The sequence below is a fragment of the Theropithecus gelada genome, chromosome 3, assembly GCF_003255815.1.
Source record: "Theropithecus gelada isolate Dixy chromosome 3, Tgel_1.0, whole genome shotgun sequence".
NCBI lineage: Eukaryota > Metazoa > Chordata > Mammalia > Primates > Cercopithecidae > Theropithecus > Theropithecus gelada.
The window spans coordinates 64,606,671-64,619,547 of record NC_037670.1 but is presented as its reverse complement, the minus strand read 5'-3'; the positions used below and the strand labels follow the sequence as shown (position 1 = coordinate 64,619,547).

Genomic DNA, 12,877 nt, shown 5'->3' with positions numbered 1-12,877 from the left:
CCCCCGGGAGAAAAAATAAAACCTCCAAAAAAAAAAAAAAAAAAAAAAAAAAAAAAAAAGAAAAAAAAATGCATCTTAGGTGATTGAAAACTCCAGGCATCCCTGTAGTAGAGAGAGCTATTTCACGCAGTGTGTCCAAACCTGAAGGACCAAATGACTGGGTTCCAGCAGCCTCTCTGCAGCTGTGTCCTGTAGGCCACTTTAGGGAAATGCTTTGCTAAGTCAAAGTTTATTTTTAGATTCCTAAACTTTAACAGAAAGATTATGTAGAAACATCTGATTTCTCATAGATCATCCCCTCTGTCTCTCCCTTTAATGGACATTCACACAGCTTCTTAGTGAATCTGTTGGAACACAAAAGTTGTTGGAGGCTGAGAAGTGCTCAAAAAACTACCTGTCATGGGCCATTATGTACCTGTCATGGACACGTAGTTTTACTCTATAAAAGGGAGCTAGGAGAAGAATAAGGGAGGATTTGGAAGAGAAAAAGAGGACTGAAATTTTGAAGTCATATATTAAATTATAAACACTTGTTAACCATCATCTAAGGCATCTGAAAAAGAAAGGCCTGCTGAGTTTCAGAAGTATAAATGGAATTGTTGTTTTATAGTACATATCAGATACAGTACTTTGATTAAATACGTAACTCCCTTAGGTATTATTTCCATGTAAACTCTTAGGTTTCAAACTGGAGTCCCTATAAGCTAGTCAGCCAAGAAAGTAGTGTGGAGAAATCTTTATATTATTTTTGTTGTTTCAAAAATTACATATACATTGTACTTTGCTAACCTGGTTAATAGAAATGACAAATTTCTTTTCACTGGGCCGGGCTTTCTTTAATTGGTGTTATCGTACTGGCTTTCTCATTGGAGCAGCACACATTTTGCATAGAGCTGGGATCTCGACAGCTGCTTCACCTCTCTGGACCCCACCTCTTCTTCTGAAAAGCAGGGCTAGTAAGGATGGTGGTAAAAATATCTTTTCCAATTTTTGAGTAATTAAGAGTAATTATCAGAAGATCGAGACCATCCTGGCTAACCCGGTGAAACCCCGTCTCTACTAAAAAATACAGAAAAAACTAGCCGGGCGAGGTGGTGGGCGCCTGTAGTCCCAGCTACTCGGGAGGCTGAGGCGGGAGAATGGCGCAAACCCGGGAGGCGGAGCTTGCAGTGAGCTGAGATCCGGCCACTGCACTCCAGCCTGGGCGACAGAGCCAGACTCTGTCTCAAACAAACAAACAAAAAAATTTTGATTTACAAATGCTAGAACAAATATTTTAAAGTATAGGACTCATAAGGAAATAGAAACAATAGGGAAACTGTGACATCCAATGTGTTTTTGAACCACTGCTACAAAAGATTTTCATAACTGTTTCTGTTGCACCATATTTCTGCAACAGAAAGTTTAATCAGAAAGGTTTAAAGTGGAAATTTAAAAATTGTTTTTCCTTAAGTGATGATTAAATTACTGTGTTATGCCACAAAAAGGAATTAGCGTCTTGCTGTTTATTAATTGCTACTTGGTACCTGGTTATGAGACTGGAAGCCTAGCCTCAGGTTCCACCAGGAGCCCCAGCCCCGCGGTGAAAGTCCTAGGGAGCCCTGTGATACACTCAGTACAGTGAGAAAAGTGAGCCCCATGTAATATAATGGAAATTCTGGCGTTGTAATAAAACATTGTCATCAGATTAACAGCTCAAGCTGTGAAAACAAATGTAAGAGCTCTGCCTTCTTGGCAGTAAGAGATGATTATCTTGTGAACTCTGTTCTAGTCTGATGGAACTCTCCTTTACAGAAATACAATGGCCTTGTAAATCTAAACGATCATTCTAATTCTCTCCTTTGATTTTTAGGATGAATTCTTCATGCTGGCACACACATCCCTTTTCTCACCCAGAATTCCAGGATTCATGTGGCTGCCTGGTAGGTCTCTGCAGCATTTTTGATCCTTTTAAGTCTAAAATTCAAGTTAAAAAAAGTGAGTTTACTCCATCTATAAAAATGTTCATATTTGTACCTACGTCTCTATGACTTTTTGGTTTCCTGGATTAGCTGTTTCTGGGGAAAGTTTCATCACATAAAGTGAATATTTATAGAACACAGATGCTGTAGAGATCGACACTGGCCCCTCTCCTTCCTTGCCTGCTGCCTTTGGTCATTAACATTCCCCTGGCATTCATTAAGAAAATGAATATTCTTCAAGTAATGATAAAGAAGCTAGAATTGCCCTATGGAAGGAAATTTTTCTAAATTTCAAGGCAGCATGACCTTAAGGCTCTTGCCGTACTTTTATTTGGGCTAGATATTAACAGCTAAGATGCCCCTTAGCTCTCTGATTGTGGTTGATTCATACAAAAACATGTGGAGGTAGGTGTGCCACTATTAAGGTGAGAGACATCACTGTCTAATCTGTGAAGGAGAATAAATTGAAATTTATTTGGAAAACTGATTGGAACTCATCTCAAAGAAAATCTCAGACTCTAATTAATAAAAGGCGTAGACCTGCTAGCCACAATCAATAAGCAAGTATGATGGCAGGTCTAATTTATAGGAAAAAGGGAAAAGAAAAAATACGTTGAAGTTAACTGAGCATCTATAATGGAAATGGCCACTTGGAGAACATGTTTACAGGGCTTTCCTATTTAGTGGCTCATGAGATGCAGTTCTCCTTAATAGCTGTCAACCTAAGGGAAGAAAGTGAGACAAATTAATATAGGTAGAGAGTTTATTTGAGTCAAAGTTGAGGACAGTTATGTGGGACACACTTCCAAGTTATCTTTGGAAGTGCTCCCGAGAACAAAAAGGAAGCTCAAGTGAAATGGCCTTATTGTCTAGGGTGTCAACTGCAGTTCTTTGTCTCATGGCCAAGGAAATCAAGGATATGGACACACCAGGAGTGAGCTTAGAGCAGAAATGTAGTAAGTGAAAGGAAGAGAAAAAATTCTCTGCTGCAGAGAGGGATCTCAAAAAAAGGTTGTCATTTTACAGTGAAGTGCAAGGGTTTTAATAAGAAAGCGAGTTGGTAAGGGTGCTCCATTTATATAGGGCTCAAAAAACTGGTTAGAACTAGGTGTTTCATTTCCATAAGACGCGAATCCCCGGCAGTCCCTGCCCTATCTGTTTAGTGCACATGCAGATCCTTAACCTAAGTTACTCCATATTGCTTATCTCCTCCTACTGTGCATGAATCAGGGGCAGAACCCTTTTCATTAATCCATTTTCGTGCTGCTGATAAAGGCATACCCGAGACTGGGCAATTAACAAAAGAAAGAGGTTTACTGAACTTACAGCTCTACATGGCTAACGAGGCCTCACAGTCATGGCAGAAGGCGAAAGGCACTTCTTACATGGTAGCAGCAAGAGAGAGAATGAGAGCCAAGGGAAATGGGTTTCCCCTTATCAAACCATCAGATCTCATGGGACTCATTCCCTACCATGGGAACAGTAAGGGGGAAACCACCCCCATGTTCAGTTATCTCCCATTGGGGTCCCTCCCACAACATGTGGGAGTACAAATCAAGATGAGATTTGGGTGCGGACACAGAGCCAAACAATACTACCCTTCAAGGTAGATGTGCCTGGCCGAGGGTAGCTCTTCTTTTCTATAGTGTTGCAGCCATGTTCCAAGCAAGCCCCCTCTGCAAGCTTCCTTACGTGAGTATGTCCAAAAAGGAAAGAAATGTGCTCACTGGGGCCCACTGTATGTCAGTGAAACTTGCTGACTACACGGGAGGCCCCTTTCTGTGCGGGAATTCATCTCCGTATCTATGCTTGCAGCCCGAGCTTTCAGGCTGCTCTTTGTTAGAAAATAAATGCCACTGAGGACCTTGCCCTAACTATCTGCCTAGCCAGTTTCTCCCTTCCTTCTCTCTCATAATTTATTAAAGAAAAAAGAATGAATCAGGAGAGTGGGTGATTACAAAAGTTGTTTGTCAGGGATTCTCATTGGCTTTGTTAAGTTACTTTATAGCTCTGGTGGTGGCACTCAGCCTGGGGTCCGTATAGTGAGCTGCTTAGAAATGATTGCTTAGCTCAAGGGGGATGGGGTGGAGTGTGACTGCTGTCTCACTCCAGTGGCTCTCTGGGCCTGATTATTTAAAGGGAGCTCACATTCCTCAGATAAAAAGCCTTTTTGTTTGTCTTTTTTCTGGAGATTTTAGAAAGCTTGCTTTTGGAGTAACTAGTCTGCTTTCTTCTCTTAGACTAAAGATACACATGTAAGCGGGAATAATGACACAGCACCTTTAGTGAACACTCAAGAGTGTTGGTTGATGTGGAAGAGCTAATGGAACTCTCCATATTTCCCTCTTGGCTTCAGCTGTCAATAAACTCAGCGACATTTGACATTTGGTGATCCTTTGCAGTGATCAGTTATCTTTTTTTTTTTTTAGACATGATTATTGTTTTTTTTCCCTGGCCTTGTTTTTCCATTTATTCACTTTAGGGGCAAAGGGAAAATTTGCCTTTCACCCTCAGAAGCTTCACTGAAAATCAATTGACAAAAGGCAGGTTAACTGGGAAATACCATACAAACGTGTTAATGTGCATGGGAGGATCACATCATAGAGTAATTACCTCAAACCCCAAAAGAGGTATAGAAATTTCTATACCCTTTTCATAGGGGAAGGAGAAGATGGGAAGTGTGGATAATTCTTTTGAGGGGCAGGAAATGGTTGTTACAGAGAAAGAATGGGCCAGGGAGACAGAAGTTAACTTGTAGATGATTCTCCTGGGATTTGAGTGAGCCCAAAAGTAAGGCATTATTTTGTGAAAAAGTCCATCCAAGAATCGTTGCGTTCTTCACTCTTCTTTTCTGAAACAGATAATGAGATTTCAGGGAGGGGATTGAGGACGTATGTGTTTCCTTTGGTAAGGAGTTTTTTGGTCAGATATGGAAATTCCAAAGAGAATTGGAATGGAGGAGGAACAAGACAAGGTTCCAGGGACCTTGATTCTGAGGCTTATTTCTGAGGCCTTTCGATTGATAGAAATGCCCAGCATGCACAAGCAGCATATTTTGGGAGATTGTTTTCTATGCCTCAACACTCATGAGATCTCTAATTTTTCACACCATACTCTTGTTCTCTAGGCTTGATTTGATCATTCTATTATACTAGTAGCTTTTAGTACCACCAGCTACCTAAGGTCTATTGGGATTAGACTGGGTTAATATCAGAATGATTGGTGTTTATGTTCCTAAATTCACTTCAACTCACATGAACTGTGAGATTTCAGTAATATGTGAGAAAGAAACGTTTTACATGAAAGAGTTCCATAGTCAAGTAAGTTTCACAAATGTTGGATAAAGCAGTATTAAGCAGGTATCTTTGCCACAGCTCTTCTAAGAAGCTATTTGGTGATAATGAAATTGTCCTTGAATTGACAGTGGAGTAGATGCAGCATTTTCTGCAAATTTGACTGAAGAGTCCTTCCCTTTTGTGCACCAGTGTGTTTCGGGATGCACTTTGAGAAATACTGGACCACACGTTAGAAATCAGAGAACCTCAGGAAAGAAGGAGTTGAGGTGGAATTAATGAAAGTCCTAAGCAATGGGTGTGGTTACTCTTCAGGGATGGCTCAAAGGAAATGTACTCAAAGATGTGTGGAAGGAAGGCCTATATACCCATGGCCAGTTCTCTGGTCTTTAATGTTCATGTTGAGCCAAACTGACTGTGTTTTACCAGAAGGAAAAAATATTTCTCTCCCCTTAAATACATGTGTGCTATCTGGAAGCCCTGGGTCTGCAAGGGCATGTCAATTTCCTCTTTTTTTTTTTTTTTTTTTTTGGCAGAGTCTCACTCTGTCACCCAGGTTAGAGGGCAGTGGCATGATCTGGACTCACTGCCTCCTCAGCCTCCTGGGTTCAAGTGATTCTTCTGCCTCAGCCTCCTGAGTAGCTGGGGTTACAGGCATGTGCCACTGCACCCAGCTAATTTTTGTATTTTTAGTAGAGATGGGTTTTCACCATCTTGGCCAGGCTGGGCTCGAACTCCTGACCTCATGATCCACCCGCCTTGGCCTCCCAAAGTGCTGAGATTGCAGGTGTGAGCTACCGTGCCTGACCGATTTCCTCATGTTTTATCAAAGATGCTGTGGCTCTCTCCAAACCTACAAAAAAGTTCCATGGTTAGTTCTTCTGAGGATGAAAACATGATTTGGAAGAGACACCATTAGAAAAGGCTCAAAGGGGAACAGGAATTGAGCTAACTCTAAAGAACAAACAGGAATTTTCAGGGCCTGGGCTCCCATGGATAGCAACACTATGACCCAAAACATGTCATCGGGAGTGAGTGTGGCTTTACACAGAATAGGTGGAGGGCAGATTTGTTTCTTGTCGCTGAGGTAATAAATTATCACACAGTTGGTGACTTAAGAAAACATGAGTTTATTCTCACATGGTTCTTGGAGGCTGGAAGTCTGAAGTCAGTGTCACTGGAGTGAAATTAAGGTGTCTGAAGACTCTTGAGGACAATCTGTCCTTTTCCTCCTCCAGCTTCTCTTGCTTCTGGAATTCCTTGGCCTCTGGTGACATTACACACATCTCTATCTCCATTGTCACAGTGTCCTCTCCCCTTCTTTCTCTGTCTAGTCCTCCTCTGTCTCCCTCTCACAGTGGCACAGGTTGTAACCAGCAAAAGGGCCTGGCTGCTCACTGCTTGTAGAAAGAGGCCAAAATAATAACAAGCTGATTAAAAGTAAGCAAGACTTTATTATCTGTGCCAGCAAGGGGAAGAGCAGAAATTACAGCAATTCTGCTGTAATTTGTGGAGGGAACACAGGGTTTTTTAAAGAAAAGGTTTGGAATGCGGAAGAGGCAGGGGTGGTAGCTTGGGGGTTGGGGAGAGGGGGAGCTAGGAGGTCCCAGGAGGGGTTACTTACTCCAATGACTCATCTTGAATTGTTGTTTCATTTGGTGAAGAGGCTGACCCCATCGTGGATCCTGCCAGGTTACAAACTAATCACAGTCAATCTTATAGTCAGTCTTCAGCTGGGAATGGGTTCCAGCCTTGAAGTAATCTTTCGCTGGGGACAGATTTTCAGAGTTGTCTAGTCCCCTGAAACTTTTAAGGAATTATATGACCGGATAAGTGAGCACGGCGTGTGCTTAACAAGCATCTAGATAAATAAATGTGCATAAGGCATGGGGGCATGAAGTGGGAAAGGAAAGAGAAAGAAAACATTTCAAGGCTGTAAAGTTTATCTCAGAGCTACATCTTGAAACTGGGGAGGGGAAAGAGGAAGAGGGAAAGGATAAAACATTTTAAAATGAGGTTTGAGGCTAAACTGCTAAGCAGCTCAGTTACAAGGTGACTGCATGAGGGCGAACTGTCACAATCCAGGATAATCTTCTGGACTCAAGATCTGTAACTTAATAACATCATCAAGATACTAAGTAGCATTTAAAGAGTCCAGAGATGAGGGCCTGATATTTTGGTGGGGGGCGGGGAGGTCAATATTCAGTTTAATACAGAGGGTTATTTGGGGACACCTACACAGATAATGGTTAGAATGAGACCAAGGACATTTTCTAGTAGACCTGAATTCTTGATAACAATTGGAATTTTTTTTAGCAAGGAAATAATCTAACTGAAAACACCATTTTGAAGGATGTATCTTGATAGGTATAGGGGGTGGTAAATTGAGTTGGAGAGAGGAAAGCTAGAGGTAGGAAAACTTTAACGGTTGTTATGTTCATCCAGTTTGGCTGATTATTTATTTTAATTGAGAAGCAGAAGTTATCTATATTTGTGATTACACCATACCATATTGATATTATATCTATTATATATAAAATGATATGATATATACATATATCATGATTTTTATATATTTTATATATATATAACATATATATATATAAAATCTCTCTCTCTCTCTCACACACACACACCCCCATTATGGAATGGCTAAATCCAGCTATTTAATATATGCATTACCTCATGTACTTATTGCAGGGGCACAGGAAAACTTGCCCTTCATCCTCTGTAGGTTTGCTAAAAATTCAGCTCATAAAAGGCAGATTAATTGGAGAAAAGGCACATGAATTCTTTTAACATGTACAGGAGGAGAATTACAGGGTTATTATCTATCCCCCAATGAAGTTCAGATGTTTATGTATCATCTCAAGTTTACAGAAAGTATAGGGCCTTGGGTCCTGGCAAATCAGGTCATGGAGGGAGAAGATGAATTCTGTACTGGGACAATAAAAGATTACAATAAAGAATAAATGGATCTAGGAGTAGACATTATCTGTTTAGGTTTGGTTACATTCTTGGTCTTACAGGGAGGAGAAGAAATAAAACATTCTCCTTGGTGGGTCTAGATCTTAGGTAGGTAAAGAATTTCAACTTCGTCCTGTGCTTTGGGAGAGAAGGTGGATAGGAGGGAGGTCAGAGACACCTTGAAACTTCTTCAGCTCAGCATGTGAAAGCACCATATTCTGGGGTATTTTTTCCTGATCCCAACATTACTATTTGTGTGTGTGTGTTTGTGTGTGTTGAGGATACTAAACATCTACTCTTTTTTTTTTTTTTTGAGACAGAGTCTTGCTCTGTCACCCAGGCTGGAGTGCAGTGGTGCGATCTTGGCTCACTGCAAGCTCCACCTCCCGGCTTCAAGCCATTCTCCTGCCTCAGCCTCCCGAGTAGCTGGGACTACAGGCACCTGCCATCACGCCTGGCTAATTTTTTTGTATTTTTAGTAGAGATGGGGTTTAACCATATTAGCCAGGATGGTCTCGATCTCCTGACCTTGTGATCTGCCTGCCTCGGCCTCCCAAAGTTAAAATCTACTCTTTTTAGCAATTTTCTTTTTTCATTTTTTTGAGACAGTCTCGCTCTGTGGCCCAGGCTGGAGTGCAGTGGTGCCACCTTGGCTCACTGCAACCTCTGCCTCCCAGGTTCAAGACATTCTCCTGCCTCAGCGTCCCGAGTAGCTGGGACCACAGGATCGTGCTACCACACCCTGCTAATTTTTGTATTTTTATTAGAGATAGGGTTTCATCATGTTGCCTAGGCTGGTCTCAAACTCAGGAATGTAATCCCAATGTGCTGGGATTACAGGTGTGAGCCACCTCAACTGGCTCTTTCAGCAATTTTCAAGGTACAATACATTGTTACTAATTGTAGTCATCATGTTGTACAATAGATCTCTTGTACTTCTGCCTCCTGTTTAGCTGAAATTTTGTAACCATTGACCAATATCCTCTCTGCCAATCACCATTTTACTCTGTGTTCCTATGAGTTTGACTTTGTTAGATTCCACAAATAAGTGAGTTTTGCTGAATTATGATGTACAACAATTATTATTCTTTTTCGTATCTTTCCTCAAGCCTTTCTTTCAACACTCTGAAAGCAGTATCTTAAATGTCTATCGCCCTTCTTACTTTGCTGTAGTTCTTTCATGTGTATCTGAACCTAACAGCAAATCCAAGCATTTAGGTAAGCCTGTTTCCGTTTTCATTTTGCAAATAAGCAGACAAGCTTCCAAAGCTGTAATGAATGTGAAACTGGCCCAAATATATCTTAGAAGTAATATTTATGGATTTTTGAATAAACATGGAAATGGACCCTCCCTGGTCTTAAGACTTGAAACTTAACGTTTGTTTCACCACTCGAGTTTCTTCCTCAAGAAACTGATCCTCAGGCAAGGAACTGAAATACATTAGATCCCTGAATTCAGAAAATGAGACTCCAGACCCCTCATGCATCATGATTGCTTCCTTACCCCTCCTTCATTCCTGTTTTCCCATTTTCCCCCTCCATATAACCCCCACCAGTTTTAGATGGTTGAGGACATGGATTTGAGACTTTTTCATTCTCCGCAGCTGCAGAACTCAGTTAAAGGCTTCCTCCCTGGCAACACTCATGGTCTCAGTGATTGGCTTTCTGTGCAGCAAGACCAAACCCCTGGCATTCTGACAACAAAAGACTCAGAGACAGAGTCGTTTCCTATTTTAATATATCATCTTTTCTGAAAGTGTTTGAGAAATGGAAACAAAGCACATTAACTCCAAAGCCGTTCTGTGGCAGGGCAGAGCACATCACTGCGCAGCCTCCCGTGGCCTGGGTTTTGTGTTGTGTTGACCACCGCCTCCTACCTTGTTAGGTGATTATTCCGTGATGCAGAGCTGGTGTTGTTGGCATGCTGGTGAGTCGCTGGAGAAAAGCTGTTTGATTTCTACTTTAGACTCTTATGAAAGAGACACACGCCTTTGAGTTATCCTGCTTATCTTCCTCCCACTAGTTGTCTCTGACTCTCTTTCAGGTTTGTCAAATGCAAGATCACCCCAGTGAAAACATTTTTTTTTTCCTTTTTAGTTTTTGTAAATCTGCCCAAACCTATATACAGAAAAGGATTTGAAGTTCTCAGATATAATTGACTGCAAAAGTCACAGTTGTATTCTGGCGTAATTCTCAAATATATGTGACCCTGAAAGAGATTTTAGAAATCAGAACATATAAAAGGTTACAGATAATTTATTAAAAATTGAAAGCTAGAGAAGAGTCACAGGTAGTTTCGAGTAATGTCAGTGAACCAGTTTGTGAGTCATAACAAAGTTTTTTTTTTTTTTCTTTTTGAAAACAATTTCAGAAGTGTCCGAATAGAAGTTCCGGTGCTCCCTACCTGACCAACCACCTGGGCCACACACTGTTGAATCTCTCAGGCTTCAATATGGAGGAGTACTTGCTGGCACCATCTGAAAAACCAAGGTGTGTTCAAATCTCTTGCTGGGTCTTTTCTGTTGTATTAGCATTACTGTGGAAAACTTATTGTTTTAAATGCCAATGTTCTTCAAAACTCAAAAATCTAAGACTGACCTTGGTGCTCATAAAAATTCCAAATAGATGCTATGGACCTTAATAAGATTCCTTACTGCTGACTTTCACTCTTTTAAGTGCTGGGGGAAATCCTATCAGTTGAGATTTGTCAATGGCAGAAGCACCAGAGCCAGAAGCAGTTTTACTGCTTTAGGGGATAAGAGCAGATAAGTTTACAGCATAATGAAAGCAAGGCCTTACTTTAGAATTATCCCTATTATGCAGCATTCAATGTGGGAACCTGGGTACAACTAGCATCTTGAAATTCCTCTTGGGCAATTTTTGGGAAACCTTTTGTGTTGTGTTGAGTTTCCTTGAGACTAAGGGGGTGAATCCAGATGAGGGAGATCAGCAGTGAGTGCTTCTCATTGCTTTGAATCTTAATAACATCTGCCGACTGTAATTTTCCCACGTCTCCCAAATGTATTATATTGCTTCATGTACGAAGGCATCCCATAGGCTGACCTTATCGTCTGGGACTCCCTACTGCCCTCTACCTGCCCCACTGGGATTTGCCTGCCTCTCTTCTGCTGCTCCACCTCTTAATATCTTTCAACATTTTCTTAATCCATGGAATACTATGCAGCCATAAAAAAGGATGAGTTTGTGTCCTTTGTAGGGACATGGATGCAGCTGGAATCCATCATTCTTAGCAAACTATCACAAGAACAGAAAACCAAACACCGCATGTTCTCACTCATAGGTGGGAACTGAACAATGAGATCACTTGGACTCGGGAAGGGGAACATCACACACCGGGGCCTATCATGGGGAGGGGGGCGGGGGGAGGGATTGCATTGGGAGTTATACCTGATGTAAATGACGAGTTGATGGGTGCAGCACACCAACAAGGCACAAGTATACATATGTAACAAACCTGCACGTTATGCACATGTACCCTACAACTTACAGTATAATAATAATAAATAAATTAAAAAAAAAAAAAATATATATATATATCTTTCAACATACACTGGAATCTCTGGTTTTCTGTTCTAACTCTGATGGTTAGCTTTTTTATTTATTTATTTTTTTCCCCGAGATGGAGTCTCACTCTGTTACCCAGGCTGGAGTGCAGTGGCACGATCTTGACTCACTGAAAGCTCCACCTCCCAGGTTCAAGCGATTCTGATGCCTCAGCCTCCAGAGTAGCTAGGTCTACAGGCGCCTGCCACCACACTCGGCTAAGTTTTTTTGTATTTTTAGTAGAGACAGGGTTTCACCATATTGCTCAGGCTGTTCTCGAACTCCTGACCTCAGGTGATCCTCCCACCTCGGGCTCCCAAAGTGCTAGGATTACAGGCGTGAGCTGATGGTTAGCTTTTTGAAGGTGGGAGCTTGTGTGCCCAGAATGTAGAATATTATCTGGCATATCAAAGATGTTCAGTCAGTATCTACTGAATGAATGAATGTATTCAATTGAGCCAGTTGGGAATGTGTACTTATTCCTTTACCTGAATTTTTGCTGAGAGTAGAACACTATGATAGAAGAGAAGACTATTCTTCAGTCTCCTTTTATCTAGTGGGTGGAAGACAAAATTTATTGATATAATAGTTAACATTATATTTTTTAAATGTTAACTTTTTTTTAAGTTTAATAGATACAAGATACTGTGCAACTCATGGAGATATTAAAAAAAAAAGATATAATTCCCACCCAGGAAAAATTCACAGAGCTGCATAAAGATAAACTGGCAAATAGACAATAAAATCCCGTGTGGTAATTGATAACAATGGATGGAAATGTAGGGTATTGTGGGAACTCAAAAGACAAGGAACATCCAACCCACCTGAAATTGTCTGGAATGCCTTCCTGAACCAGGCAAGATTTGAGTGGAAGATTAAAGAAATAGAGTAGGGAAGACAAACCAGAAATACCTCAAAAGATTATGATCACTATTAAGAAATTCTTTAGGCCAGGCGCAGTTGCTCAAGCCTGTAATCCCAGCACTTTGGGAGGCCGAGACGGGCGGATCACGAGGTCAGGAGATCGAGACCATCCTGGCTAACATGGTGAAACCCCGTCTCTACTAAAAAATACAAAAAACTAGCCGGGCG

At 41.1% G+C, this 12,877-nt stretch overlaps 1 protein-coding gene across 1 annotated transcript in view; it reads left to right on the top strand.

Annotated features, from left to right (window-relative positions):
- Nucleotides 1-12,877, top strand: part of ABCA13 (ATP binding cassette subfamily A member 13) — a 505,863-nt gene that overhangs the window by 324,395 nt on the left and 168,591 nt on the right. The window contains exons 45-46 of the mRNA XM_025379476.1: nt 1,853-1,922; nt 10,593-10,711. Coding sequence (XP_025235261.1) covers nt 1,853-1,922; nt 10,593-10,711 — 189 coding nt within the window. The remainder of the gene's footprint in view (nt 1-1,852; nt 1,923-10,592; nt 10,712-12,877) is intronic.